The following is a 15,061-nucleotide window of genomic DNA, read 5'->3' as shown; positions in this document are numbered from 1 at the left end:
CCGGAGGTATCACAGGGTCCGGAACGAATCCGCAAAACGGGTCCGTATCGGAGTCCACTTGCACAGCGGGACGGATCAGAAATCCTTATCCGTTTCGGAACAGATCTGGCCCATACCCTACACGGAACCGATCTGGACATACGCTGGATATACGCTGACCAACACATTGATTTTCGATTTTTTTTACTAGGCCTATTTAAAACCGTATTTGATTGCAGAGCGCCATAGCGCAGCACATCCTCTCTCTCTCTCGCTCGCTCGTTTTTACTGGGAAAAGTAATTTTGCAGTAGGCCTATTACTGCCCAACACGTTACGTACCACTGATGCGCAAGAGTGCCTGTGGTACACACTGCGCAGGTGTGGAATTGGCAGCTGAGCGTAAACGAACATCCTTGATACTTAGAAAGGAAGAAAACTTTACACACGTCAACCTAGATCCTTTCCATTTCACTCGGCCAGGTCCTGTACCCACCCCATTCTTTTTTCTTTTTTTTTTTTTACAGATCTGCATGATTCACGTGCATCTAGGGCTGTACATATCGTTTATTTTTCAAGTCGATTAATCTAACGATTATTTTTTGATTAGTCGATTAATGACTAATTTTGTTTATTCTAAAGAAAGAAAAGTTGCCTATTACTCGATTAACATACCAATTTATCCAAAATAAATATCAAAAACATGTCTAATCAATAAATCTATATTTTATTCAATCATCCTGATGAAGCACATTAGAATAATGACAATAGCAGCAAATCTTAAAATGAATCAAATTTCCACGTCACTGATGTGTTGTGATAATAACAATAACCAGTTCACAGAGCTCACGGAGCAGCACGTTGTTGAGTGTCTGTCTGAAATACTCCAAACTTTAGACGGTCTTGTAGCTGGAGCTTGTCCGGGATAATCCCACACCCGATGCAGCGACGTAATCGATTACGTCGACAAATCGCCCCAGCCCTATGTGCATCACATTTTCAGGTCGTTAATATGTTAACAATTCATAACGTTCATAAAATATATCATTTATCAATATTGATGAACACCACAAAGAATAGTATAGCGTTTAAAAGAAGAACTTGCATTTTCATGCAGTTCTCGGCAGGTATGCAAAATTCGGCATAACCACCCCCACAGTTAGCTGTCAATCTGTGAGAAACACTGTATTATACACACACACACACACACACACACACACACACACACACACACACACACACACCGTGATGCGATCAGCTGATGGTTTTACTAGTAGAGAAAGTCTCATTCTGTTGGAGTTGTTGGAGCTACATTAACACTCAGTCCACTGAATTGGTCAACTTAAATCAATGAATTAACGTTTGTTAGCAACAACTGATATGACTTGATGTTTCTCATTTAAAACAGCGACATGGTCGGCTAAAAGGGGGATGGCGCTATCTCAATGTTTTGTAACGTTACACTGAGCAAGAGATGTTTAGAGCTTATAAGGACATTGACTGAGCTTTGCAATCATGGCTGTCAAAACTCAAAAGTCGCTCAGTGCGCCGAAACAATTTTTCACACTGTCACACTAAAGAATTCTGTTCACTCATACATGCACTTAAAATGCTTATGCTTTAGAGCCCTGTGGTCCTTTCTTACAAAGAAAAAATTGTACATTTATTAAAATCAATAAGTAAGTGGACCATTGTTAGTATTTGACAAAAATACTAATTTAGTCAGCTAAATCACGTCTAATACTGTATTACTTACTTTACCCCGGCGGCAGGAAAGGGTGAGAAGCAGGCAGTCCCCAAATCAGACTGGCGCCACTTGTGAATGAGCTGTATGCTGCAGCAAAGCACAGTATAATGCAAACAAGTTAGATGCCACTCGGAATTAAAATTAAGACCAATTTTACAATAACCAAAGTTGAAGACTCTCTCTCTCTCCTTCACCCCCAACCGGTCGAGGCAGATGGCCGCCCACCCTGAGCCATGGTTCTGCTCGAGGTTTCTGCCTCTTAAAAGGAAGTTTTTCCTTGCCTCTGTCGCCTAGTGCTTGCTCTTGGTGGGAACTGTTGGGCTTCTGTAAATATCAGCACAGAGTACGGTCTAGACCTGCTCTTTTATGAAAAGCGCTGTGAGATAACTGTTGTTGTAATTTGGCGCTATATAAATAAAATTGAATTGAATTGAAAGACAAATGCCATATGAGAAAAACACATGAACTGACATCAATTAAGCTAACATTACTTACGGTTTAGGGATTTTTGCCTAAATGTTGAATATGATTTAATAATCTGAAAGATTGCAGATCCACAGTGTATCTTTCAGCGTGATGACATTTGATTATCCGATGTAAACTGCCAATTTACGTACATAAATCTGCTTAAAGGTCGCAGAAAAAACACTAACGTTAGGTTAGTTAACTTAACCTGCCTGAGAAATAATCACATTTCAAGTTTTCTTCAGTAATAAAGTTATCAGGTGTTAGTTGTCTGTACAACCACCTTTCCATTGCAAACTGTAAGGTTAACTGCTAAGTATTTAACGTTAGCTTTTTTGGCATACTTTTAATGGCATCAATTACAAAAAAATATTAGCAAATATCAGCTAAAAACGGACTTGTAAGTTGTAACGTTACTGGAACCTGCTATCTAAATTAGGCTCATAGGTTAGGCTATCAGATTAGCTTAATGTGACATGATGTTAAAATCACTCCTCTCACATCTCATCCAAATTGGGCTTTGTTAACTTTTAGTTAGCTAGCTTAACATTAATGCTAAGGTGCTGTAACACGAGCTAACTTAGCTTGCCATAATCGGATATTGTCTAAATTAAAACGGCAACCAAAGCAACATTATCTATGACCTGTAAAGTTATAATTTTACCGACTAGGCAACTGTACAAATCAATCATATTTTGACAGCGCAGTTTAACGTTACTTACCGTATCCGTGTCCTCCGAGAGAGATGCCGATTCCCACTGCAAGCGCTCTGCTGTCTGTGAGAATAACGGTCAGCGATGGTTAAGAATTTTTAAAACCGGTGCGTTCGTTGTTGCCGGATCGAGTCCAGTACAACCCATGCCGAAGGTGCCACTTGAGCAAGGCCCTGAACCCCGAGCTGCTTCCCAGGCGCCATATGATGGCAGCCCACTGCTCCTACATAGGATGGGTTAAATGCTGAGAACAAATATCCCCTTCACCCTCCCTTCCTCTCCCCCGCACCATTTTCAAACAGTCACCTTTCCCCTATGACACGCTGCCACCCCCCCTCTCTGACCCCTCATCTGCACTCAAGATCTGTGAAGGCAGAAGATCAGGAAGGCTCCTGGTTCCTTATCAGGAAAGCTCCTGGCCCTGACGGTGTGTCTCCATCCTGCCTGAAAATCTGTGCAGACCAGCTGGCCCCCATCTTCACACAGATCTTCAACAGATCACTGGAGCTGTGTGAAGTTACCTCCTGCTTCAAATGCTCCGCTCTGGACAAAATGACTACAGGCCTGTTGCCCTGATATCTGTAGTCATGAAGTCCTTTGAAAGACTGGTGTTGGCCCACCTGATGGACATTACAGACCCCTTGTTGGACCCCCTGCAGTTTGCCTACAGGGCTAACAGGTCAGTGGATGATGCAGTCAGCTTGGGACTGCATTACATCCTGCAACACCTTGATGCTCCAGGGACATATGCAAGGATCCTGTTTGTGGACTTCAGCTCGGCATTCAGCACCATCGTCCCGGACATCCTCATCACCAAACACACCCAGCTCACTGTGCCAGCCTCCACCTGTCAGTGGATCACAAACTTACTGACTGACAGGAGTCAGCAGGTGAGGCTGGGGAACATCACATCCAGCACCCAGACTATCAGCACTGGTGCCCCGCAGGGGTGTGTGCTCTCCCCACTGCTCTTCTCCCTCTACACCAACAACTGCACCTCAGGAGACCCATCTGTCAAACTCCTGAAGTTTTCTGACGACACAACGGTCATTGGCCTCATCTGGGACGGTGACGAGTCAGCCTACAGACAGGAGGTGATCAGCTGGTTCTCTGGTGTGGTCAGAACAACCTGGAGCTTAACACGCTGTTAAACTGTGGAGATGATTGTGGACTTCAGGTGGACTGTATGCCAAAACCAACAGACTTAGGAACAGTTTCTTCCCACAAGCCATCACTCTGATGAACAGCTGATTTCTGTCTCAGTGTCAGGAACAATTCCTGTGCAATAACCCAGTAACTCTGATCTAATCTATATTGTTTTTGTTCATAGTGTGTATATTTGTGTTATCTACACTGAAGTCTGTGTTTGATTTTATCTTATTTTATTTTTTATTTTACACATCGTGAGCAATGTACAATCCTCCGATGTGTACACATACCTGGCAATAAAGCTGATTCTGATTCTGATGATCACGGTGAGGCGGCGCTGCTGGAGGTTATGATGGATCTGGGATAACCTCTATGCCTGGGTGGCAGTCGAATGGGGTCGAATTCAAGGCGTAGATAAAATCAGTATCTGAGGTATCTTTGTGGTCAGAAACCATGCTGGGTAGGGTCATGTGGGCAGATGGTTCTGGTGTGGGCGCCGCCACAAAAGGAATGGCTGTAGAGGAAACGGTGACTTGGAACATTGCGACGTAATTCATTGAAGTTATTGCAAACCATTCTGCCGTTGGTACAGTATGGGCCTTCCCTTGGTTGACTTCCTAAGGAATCGGACCGTGGCCGTTTGTGCAATGTTTTCTGATAGAAGCGTAGGTGGGTATAGTAGTGGCCATGACGCAGCTGGTGGCTGAATGAGGAAGGGTGCCACACAGGTTGCAAGCCAGGGAGGAAGGGGATCAGGTGACTGAGTATACAGTGCCCTCATGTGAGAGATACCAGAATGAATTGCTGTGGATGAGAGGAGGAGACCACTGGGAATGCCTATACACAGAGTCCGTTTTTTTGCTATGCCCATGGGTGCCCCAGTAGGTGCCCTGATTAAACTGCCGGAGGTGGCATGTGGCCTGGTAAGCGAAATGGATGTGATATGTGAAAACCTGTGAGAACTGTGATTTGTCGTTCACAGTCTAACTTTAGCATAATCAAAATAGGGTGTGTTCATAGTGAGTGTACGTCTTCCTTTTGGATTTTTATACATCAGAGTTGCAAGACATGTACCTATCAGCACACCTGTAGCCATTAGCGATGACACAGAGACACTACTTTGGGGATTGGTTCCAGGGACGCTGCAATGTCATGCTTCCCAATTCAAGTACTCCTGACTGCAGTGTGCAGATCGGGGTGGTGCTCAGCATGACATGATGATGAGACCCGCATGCACAGAAGAGGGAGCATTTCCACTACTGTTCTTAGAAAAATGCACAAATGTCTCCTATTTGTAGATTATGAATTTATCTAATTCCAATATTCAACCATAATGTAAATGTAAGGTCTGTACAGGAGGGAAAGAACTTAACTTGTGTTAAATTCACCTCAGGGCACCACTCTTAAAGAAGAGAGAAACTAATTTAGCCTCATAATATACTTAACTATCAATTTTCACTCGTGCAAAATTAAAGAAACCAGCATGTACACAAGCATTTATTTAAAAGATAATGAAAAGCATAACAACACGATGGAACCTAACTAAAATACACTAAACTAAACAAAACAAAGAGATGTGTGTGTGTGTGTGTGTGTGTGTGTGTGTGTGTAAGAGTCACTTTATTCTGCCTCCTGACACAGACTACATGCTTTTTACAGCCATTCGCTTTTGTAATAAATGCTGACGCAATGACCTTTAAAAACACTTTAATACACTGTCTGTTGTCTTGATGAACCAGGGGGAGTGACTTTCTACCATGAAGACATTCTACATGGTTTGTATGGATAACTATCTGTATGTGACTCTCATTGTTTCTCTCTTCATTTTTCTTTTCATCTTTCTTCATGCGTCAACCTATCTGTCCACCCAGCCAGCAGTATACAGAGGTGTGGGCCCACCAGGTGCGCAGGTGTCTTTGGAGCAGCAGGCCTACATGCTGCTGACGGAGCCAGAGAGGCAGACCATGGCCTACTACATGCAGGAGTACCAGGAAGGACATATAGGAGTGGAGCCGCTAGCCATGGCTCTGTTTGAGCTCTTCAACACACATGCAAAGGTAACGCAGCCTGCAGCAGCTGCAGGTTAATGGACAGCTGGGTCATAGAGGGCTCAAAAATAGAGATATATGCTATATAATAATGTTCAGAAAGTACCTTGTGAAAAAAAGTTGAATATATCTGATTGTAAGAATTATAGTGTGGGACAGCTGTGGCTCAGGAGCTGTGCAGGTGGATGCCCAGCTTTGAGGTGTCTTTGGAAAACATACTGAACCCCAAATTGCTTCTGATGGCTTTTCTGTCAATGTGTGAGTGTATGCGAAAGTATCAGATGCTGTTTCTGATGAGCAGCAGCACCTTGCAGGGTACCCCCTGCTATTGATGTATGAATGTGTGACTAGAAAGGTGCTATACGAGTACAGTCCATTTTCCCTTCTTTTTTTTTCCATAGCCCTATAATCGGACAGAATTTCTATATTCTCATCTCACCAATCCAGAGATGTGGGTGAAAACTCAGATATCTATTAGATATCAGATTACTATTTTACATTAATTGTTTGGTACCATGCCCTATTCCAGTAGGTTGCACACTATCATGCTAACACAATAGATCTGTAGTCCTAGTTGTGTTGCTAAGTTGTGTAACCCAGGCCTCTGTGCCTGAGTTACCATAGTAAGCACATGTGGGTATAGCACCATAACCTGCTACCTGTCTTTAGTGAAATTCCTTAGTGACATTATGCTACCTCAGAAGATCAAAAGATCATTGGTACCCATCTCCTGAGCATCCTGAGTGATATTGGTGAGGTGAGGTGCCTACACAGAGCCCAAAGATACTAAAGTATAGTACCCACCCAGCCACAGCCTGTTCACCAGTCTGATTTCTGGTCAGGGAATGTAGGAGTTTCTGCTGTCGCACCACCAGACTGAAGAGCAGCTCTTTCCCCGAAGCTATCAGACTTTTAAACTCAAATTCATTCTCAGTAATGCTCCATTGAATATAGTATTTCTGGATACCATTTTTGTAATTGCTTTTATTTTACTGTATATTGTCTGCTACGTAGCAGAAGGGAGTTACAAACTCAATTTTACTTTACAACCTGTTGTAATGTGACAAATAAATCTACCTTGTACCTAAATTAGGCAAGTTCAGTTAGTTTTAACCCTAACCATGACCCTCTTCTAATAAAGTATTTTTGGGGTCTAACCAAATTGAGATGTTTCACAACGTTAACCAGTAGCCTAGTTTAAATTTTAAAGTCAAACTAGACGTTGCATATTTATTGTTGCAAACTTGACTCCGGAGCCCTACGCATCCAAAAACGACACAAAAGGGGTATTTAGGGTGCTAAAAGATTGACCAACTGTTAGGTTTTAGTAAGACTGAGGACCGGGGTGCGGGTACAGAACACTCAAAGCCCGTCAAAGTAAAGAGTTTATTCACAAAGGACTAGTACAAAATGGTAGTGGGTGAGATGCGAGCAGGGGCAGGCAGTCCTGGGCAGGGGCAATCCGCTCTCCTAAAGATCGTCCAAGCAGGGCAAATGACACCGGACTCAGCAACTTGAAAAAGGAGATAAACAAAAAGCATTAATCTGGGTTCAGGCAGAGACACACTGGAAACAGACTAAACGCTTGGAGCAACATATGGTGCCATCCAAGCAGTCTTTTTCAGGGACGTCCCTGTTTATTTCAGCAAGACAAGGACAAGCCACATTCTGCATGTGTTACAACAGCGTGGCTTCGTAGTAAAAGAGTGCGGGTACTAGACTGGCCTGCCAGATCTGTCTCCTATTGAAAATGTGTGGCGCATTATGAAACAGAGACCCCGGACTGTTGAGCAACTGAAGTTGTACATCAAGCAAGAATGGGAAAGAATTCCACCTACAAAGCTTCAAAAATTAGTGTCCTCGGTTCCCAAACAATTAGAGGAAAGTAGATGTAACACAGTGGTAAACATGCCCCTGTCCCAGCTTTTTTGGAATGTGTTGTAGGCATCAAGCAATTCAAAGTGAGTGAATATTTGCAAAAAACAAGAAAGTCTCAGTTTGAATATTAAATATCTTTGATGTATTCAATTGAACATAGGTTGAAAAGGATTTGCAAATCATTGTATTCTGTTTGTATTTACGTATTGCACAACGTCCCAACTTCATTGGAATTGGGGTTGTACCTCGCAGGACTTTCGGATAATTTATCACCGTTGATGAACCACAAATAATATTTTAGCGTTTTTAAATAGCCGGCTACTTGAAATCGACCCCGCGAGGAACCGCGACGTGCATACAGTTGTCGGAAGCAGTAATGCATGTAAAACTCTGCACAAGACCGGTGAATGGCAGGAGAGAGAGAGAGAGCCTCAGCTTAGCTGGAAATATACAGTGTAAGTTGAATGAAAAGAGACTGCTCGCAATCGCCGCGCACAAAAAAAACCGATTCGACTATAGGCAGGACTTGACGATTCTGATTCGACCATGTAAATTGTTACAACCCAGCTCGTTAGGGTAAGGCAGTAACAAGGTATTTGGGATTGAAATGAAGGTGGTAAAGGAAAACTGAATTTAGGTTAAAGTCAAATGTTTAATTAAATGATTTGTCTCAAGAAAAAACAACAAAAGGAGGCTATATAGGTACTGTCAAAAAAAAGGAGACAAAAGGAGGTATTGTCCAAAGACAGCTCTCTACTCAAAAAACACTGAAGAACAAAAGGAGGTCAGCACCTATATGCTTTACAAGAATGCAAAGTAACCAAACAGACAATACTCAAACCAAAAGAGTGCCACTCACACTATGTGATTTACAAGGGTTCTAACTGACGGAAGCCGCTTAAGCAGGCAACCGACAGAAACAGGTAAATGCCAACACTCAAGAAATTCACTATTAACAAGGGGTACACAACCAACAACGAGGTGAACTGATCACTGGCTCACAGTCGCCTTGAACTGCAGAGACACAAACTATTTGTAGGCCAGCTGGTGTTGATTGGCGAGTCCTGGTTGGCAGGTTCAGTCGGATCTTCGGCCACACCAATCACAGACGCCAGCAAACAGCAACCAGGAAGTTGGTGGTCCCAGGTCCAGAGGAACCAATCCTCAACAGGGACTCACAGCTGGGATTTGCATACCATTCAGAGAACTCCAGAATACAACTATTACTCTAAGGCAGCCAGCGGCAGCCGTAACAAAATCCTTAGACAGCCCTAATAAAGAGATAAAGTTTTGTTTGTTTGGGTTTTTTTTATGGGCCATGGTACTATCTTAACAGATAAGTGTTCAGTCTGCCACAGAAGATGTGTAGTCATTCACAGCACAATAGGCAACCACACCTTCATTGTTAGTTCATTGTTCGGCTGTTCCTCACCTAGTTGTATTCCTCCTATGCCTACATATTGAATTTATGATTATTAGCACCTGTTTGGTATAATTGTTTAATCAAACAATTATAATATATATCTACAAAATCCCTGACTTTGTGCAAGTGTACCTAGAGGAATTGATACTGTTTGAAGGCAAAGGGTGGTCACACCAAATATTATTTGATTTAATTTAGATTTTTCTTTTGTTCACTCTTTTTGCATTTTGTTAATTGATTAATATAATCAATTTACATGTCATTTTTTGTAAGCATTATTACTGTATATACAAAATATAATAATAAAATTAGTGATACTTATCTCACCGCACAATTTACTAACACCAATGGTTAAAATTAAATAAGTCCACTAACATCACAAAACCATCACACAAATAGACTAAATCATTTATAAACCAACAGCAGACACAGCACAGTCAAGCAGAGAAATGCATGTTAGAAAAGTAAATACAGTATACTAGTAGCCTTAAAGTAAGTGACCTCAAGAATTCAGAATGCACATATTTTTGCAGATAATTTATTCATTTCTGATAATGGCATATTTAAAACTGGCAGCGCATGTAGAAGCAGCAGCTGGTAGCTCCTTCAAACTTTGCTACACTTTTGTTTTAATATCTGTTTCTTTCTGGCTTTATTGCTGAAACATGTTATCTCCAACATAAATACAGTCATTGGAAAATAAAGACGTGGTTTTTGGAATAATGAGCAGACCACCGTCCATCCAGCCCAAACAACCAGACCAGGCGTCCGGTGATTGCTCAGAGGACAGGAAAGAGAGCCAGGATAGGAGCCATGTTGACACCAGCTTGGACTTTGTCCTCCTAAAGGTCCGGTCTAGACAAAATGGGACTCATGTCGACCAAGCAACGGAATTCAGAGACATTTGAGCCCACATCCTTACAGAGACCTGCCCCATCAACATCCTGGATCAAGCACTCGGCAGGTGGTCCGTGTTCCGAACTGTCAGCGCAAGACTCCGACAAGATGAGAGGAGGTGGACAAATAATCAATCTTATTAAAGTGCGTAAAAATTGTAAATCTAACCTGTAAAGACTTGTAAGTGCACATGTGTGGTGTAGCGTGTGGTAGATGAAGGAGAGAGAAAGACCACCAGACTCACCGGTGTTGTGCCGATCTGTGCGTGTGTAACCCCCCCAACACACACACACACAGATTCAACTATCAGTCGACTGTAGGCAATCCTTGGTGGCGGTGGCACATAAACAGATCTGCCTTCTCACCTCAACTCACCCGGTACCTCTTCACCACCTGCACATATGGACTGTGTAAATTAACAAAGTCTGGAAATGAAGGCAGTGAAAGCTCTCGCATAGTCGCTACACACTCTATTCTCATCATCAGTTCTCATCATAGTGCAGGCCTGGCATAACAAACACTGAGATAAAAAGCTCTTTCTTTACCTGCCAAAATTCCATCTTCACTGATAGTCCAGGGTTCAGGTTTGGGGATACCTCTGACTGAAAAGGATTAGACAGTGTCCATAAAATGGGAATTCGGGAAGCGTGTGTTTAATATGATGAACAATATGTATATGTAAATATAAATTGTCTGTATTTGTATAGCACCTTTCTAGTCTTTGCAACCACTCAAAGCACTTTTTACACTACAAACAGAAACTAACATTCACACACATTCATACACCAATGGAACAGCCATCAGGGGCAATTTGGGGTTCAGTATCTTGCCCAGGGACACTTCGACAGCCCCCAATATATGTCTACCTTTCCAAATTTGCTGCATTTTCTTTTGTTTGTGAACCGACTGCATCAAAAAAAGTGCTCACAAGCACCTTGATTTCTGTGTCAGAGAATCTTTTTTACTCTCTTTATTCCGTCTTCCTCTCAGTTGTTGTTGCTGTCATTCACGGTAAGCAGGCTCAATCACATTCATCAGTATTGATGAGGTGCTTTGCATCAACCATTTAAGGCTGAATTTGGGCATGTAGAGGGCTGGATATGAGGTTGATCCGTGTGCGTAAATTTCCAGGTGGAGTGTGATTTATAAAGGGCAAGTTACCTGAGTTGTGCTTATGCAGGGTTTGATAAATCAGATTTTTTTAGGCTTAAGCCATTTACAGTTTTTGTGCGCACGTGCACCTTTAGTATGGATTCTACACACTGTTTTAGAAATGAAGCCCCTGGATTTAACATTTTTCAGTTACCTAACTAGGTAAAACTTCCAAATTCCAGAGTGAAAACAAATGACTTAAAGACTTAAAATGATTGATGATGATGATTGATGTCAAAATGTATCTCTACGACAAATCCTCAATTTCAACAGTTAGATCAAATATGACATTATATAGTGGTAATGAAATGCAACAAAGTCAAGTTTATTAAACAAGCTAGACAGCTTCTTAACTGACAGTGTCTCCATTAGCTTGTTGTGTGATGCATTGGACTTTAATGAGCCACAGGAAGTGATGCAGCCAGATAAGACATTGCAACACATTCTCACTTCCAACTTGTCACATATGTACACTTGATCAAGACCCCTTGCTTCGCTTTTTAACACCCTGGGTACCCTTATACTTACCCCAAACACCTTCTTACTCTGACTTTGCTGTTAAATATCCTACACCTACCTTTAGCGTTCATCAATGACACTACAGAGCTTCCCCTAGTGTGTTAAACTATGATGCTAAGGGGCTCCCCCGTGCGTTACAAACTGACCCTAACGTGTTTTGACCATGCCTCTATATGTGACAATTTAGGAGTGAGAAGGTTTTGGACATTTAATTAACGTCAAGGTTAGGAAATGGTATGATCCATTTTAGGGGTGTCTGAAATGGTATATCAAGATTATTGAATATAAGGCATGAATATGGGAAGTATATTGTAGTATTTATAATTACAGGTTAGAAAAACCTCCCAGAACTGTTCTCTGTCCTCTTTTTCGAACCATGGCTTTTCCTAGAGCAGGTTTACTCTCTCTTCAAATGGGGGAATCCAAATTAGTACCTGGGTCATCCTGTTTTGTATACGTGTGTACCCCTCCACCTCTGTCACTACTCAGAAGTGATGAGTCTTCCTGCAGATCGGTCATAAGGGGTGGAGCTCCAGTGCCCCCTTTCCTCCGGTGCACAAGCGTATGCATTTCCTGTGTTTTCGACGTACGCAACCTTCAGGAGTCTTTTCTTATAAATGAGACCCCTGGGGTCTCAAGCTGTACGTAGAAAAGACTTCTAAAGATTGTGTACATACTAAACACAGGAAGTGCGTATGCACAAAAATATTCAGATTTATAAAACAGTGCCCATGCACGACCTACGCCGATTTCCCTTTATAAATCCCAGTCAACTTGAAATGTGGCGGATGTGAGCGAGCTCCTTGTCCGACCCTTTAAACGCCCATAGTTGCATATAAATGGTCAGTGAAACGCCCCTCATTAATATATATATATATGACGAAAATGACAAATTCTACAAAATCTACAAAAAGAAATTTAACTCAGTGTGACACTGACGTTCGTTTTGGTGAAGCTGAAGCTTGTTGTTTGGTGGGTAAAACGCAGACATATACACAACGTTTGTGCACCAGAAGAAAAGGGGCTCCGGAGCTCCACCCCTTTATAACCAATCTGAAGGAAGGGGAACACAAGACTGGATGACCAAGGTACTAATTTGAATACCCTAGTTTGAAAAGAGGGTAAACCAAATGCATTCCACTTGTGTTTACACATTTATTTAGGCTACACAAACACTCCACTCACTTAATGAGGCTGCTGATAAGTTAAAAGAAAAATGACTTGTTTTATGTGACATAAGCTAAGATTTACTTAATAAAATTGTGTTGTATATTCCATAACGTGTTTTTACAAGCAGCGCATCACATCGCTGCACAACGCTGACACAGCGTTTGGCTCGAAAAAGACAATGAACATCTGACAACTATTTGGGCGGCAGTAGCTTAGACCGTAATGATTAGGCTGGGATCGGCGGTTCGAGTCCAGCTCGGACCAGAGTTGCAGAGTGTGGACTGGTAGCTGGAGAGGTGTCAGTTCACCTCCTGTGGACTCAGTGGCAGCCCCCTCGCTCTGACATCTCTCTGTGTGTTTGACATTAACAACAGAGTGAAAAAACATTGAATTTTCCCTTGAGAGATTAATAAAGTTTGTCTACTTCTTCTAACAATATATGAAATTATGCACTTGTATTTGCTCGACTGATGCATCGAAAACAGCATCAATTTAAATGTAATTTGTCCTCCTGTTCACTTAAAGAGAATAAATTGCACTGCATGCGCTGCATTAGTTAATATGATTCCTGATTAAACTGTACAACATATTTTAGGTGTTCTTTTTCTTCTTTAGGTGTTTGTGTTTATTATCCTAAATCATGGTTCTTTTTGTGCACTGTATATGATCTTATGTTGTCTTTATGTTTTATTGTGCACTACAGGGAAAATCAACCAGTGGGTGTTTGTTTATTCAGAAAGGCTTTAAGCCTATAATACTCAGAGGTGATATTTCGATTTATTTTACACAGTAATAGGCCTCTTCATTTCAAACCGTTTCATCCTTCTGCCATGTGAGTCGCTGTTTCTCATTTCTCCAGTTTATGTGCGTACGCATGGCTCAGAGTTTACGTGGAGGACTGCACATTCTCCCGTCAAGTTTGTTTTTTATAGATCATAAACTTTGGTTGTGAAGAGATGTACGCATGTTTCCAGCCCTGTTTTGAATGTACGCACCGTTTATAGATGAGGCCCCTGAACTGTAGTCTTTGAAATATATAATCTATATATTATTTCAGTTTTGTTTTCTCGTCTTCTCTCCTCTCAAGGTGTCCATGTTGTCTGAAGTGAGGAGTCTGGTGGCTCCCGAAGATCTGGACTTGTATGACAGGCTGGTGTTGCACCATGAGAGGGAGGCCCACCAGGCTTGGCATGGAAGCCTCGGAGTGCTGCATCCACAGGGCCACTGCAACCACGAAGCACCTGTGATCCATGATACAGGACACACTGTCCCTGCTATGGTAGATCCTTTATCTACTATACCTGAAAATGTGACAATCATGTAATATTGTGTGTGGTAATTCTATTTTCTTGTTGACTTGTTAGCCACTTTAATGTGATCTTAAACTTGTCAAAGTTATTTTTTACTACTGACTACCTTGTTGCCAGCTTTTTTTAGAAGGGTGATAACCAAAAATGTTGATTTAAAATTATTTACTACAAGCTTATTGTAATTTACTGGCACAAACTGCTGTTCGTTCATTTCTATCAACAACAGAGACTGTACCCTTTTGAACAGATGTGAGATTATGAGGTATATCTTAATCACACACATCAAAAATAAATAAATAACACACAAAAACCCCCAGCAGAGGCTACACACACACAACCTTACTGAGAGTGCAAGCGGTAATTTACTGACGTGGTTTCAGATCATTAGTCTAGAAATATGTATTTATAACGCTAACGACATTACTACAGACGACAGATTGAACAATAAGGACAGCTACCTAATACTACCAGCTATGGTTACATGACGTTAGCCTAAACACGGTAGTCTGTAGCGTTTAGCTATTGCAAATGTCATTTGTTACATAGTTGGCCAGGCGACACAGCAACGCCACAAAAATAATAATAATAACACAAAGCACTTCCATACACGACT

General features: G+C 41.8%; 1 protein-coding gene across 1 annotated transcript in view; it reads left to right on the top strand.

Moving 5' to 3' along the window:
• LOC119892387 (whirlin-like) overlaps positions 1–15,061 on the top strand; it is a 185,607-nt gene that overhangs the window by 134,137 nt on the left and 36,409 nt on the right. The window contains exons 6-7 of the mRNA XM_038704592.1: positions 5,923–6,108; positions 14,226–14,417. Coding sequence (XP_038560520.1) covers positions 5,923–6,108; positions 14,226–14,417 — 378 coding nt within the window. The remainder of the gene's footprint in view (positions 1–5,922; positions 6,109–14,225; positions 14,418–15,061) is intronic.

The sequence above is a fragment of the Micropterus salmoides genome, unplaced genomic scaffold (genome assembly GCF_014851395.1).
Source record: "Micropterus salmoides isolate LMB-PRFRI ecotype aquatic unplaced genomic scaffold, ASM1485139v1 Ms_hic_scaffold_7, whole genome shotgun sequence".
In the NCBI taxonomy this organism is placed as follows: Eukaryota; Metazoa; Chordata; class Actinopteri; order Centrarchiformes; family Centrarchidae; genus Micropterus; species Micropterus salmoides.
The sequence above is the reverse complement of the archived record's forward strand: the minus strand, read 5'-3'. Positions and strand labels throughout refer to the sequence as shown.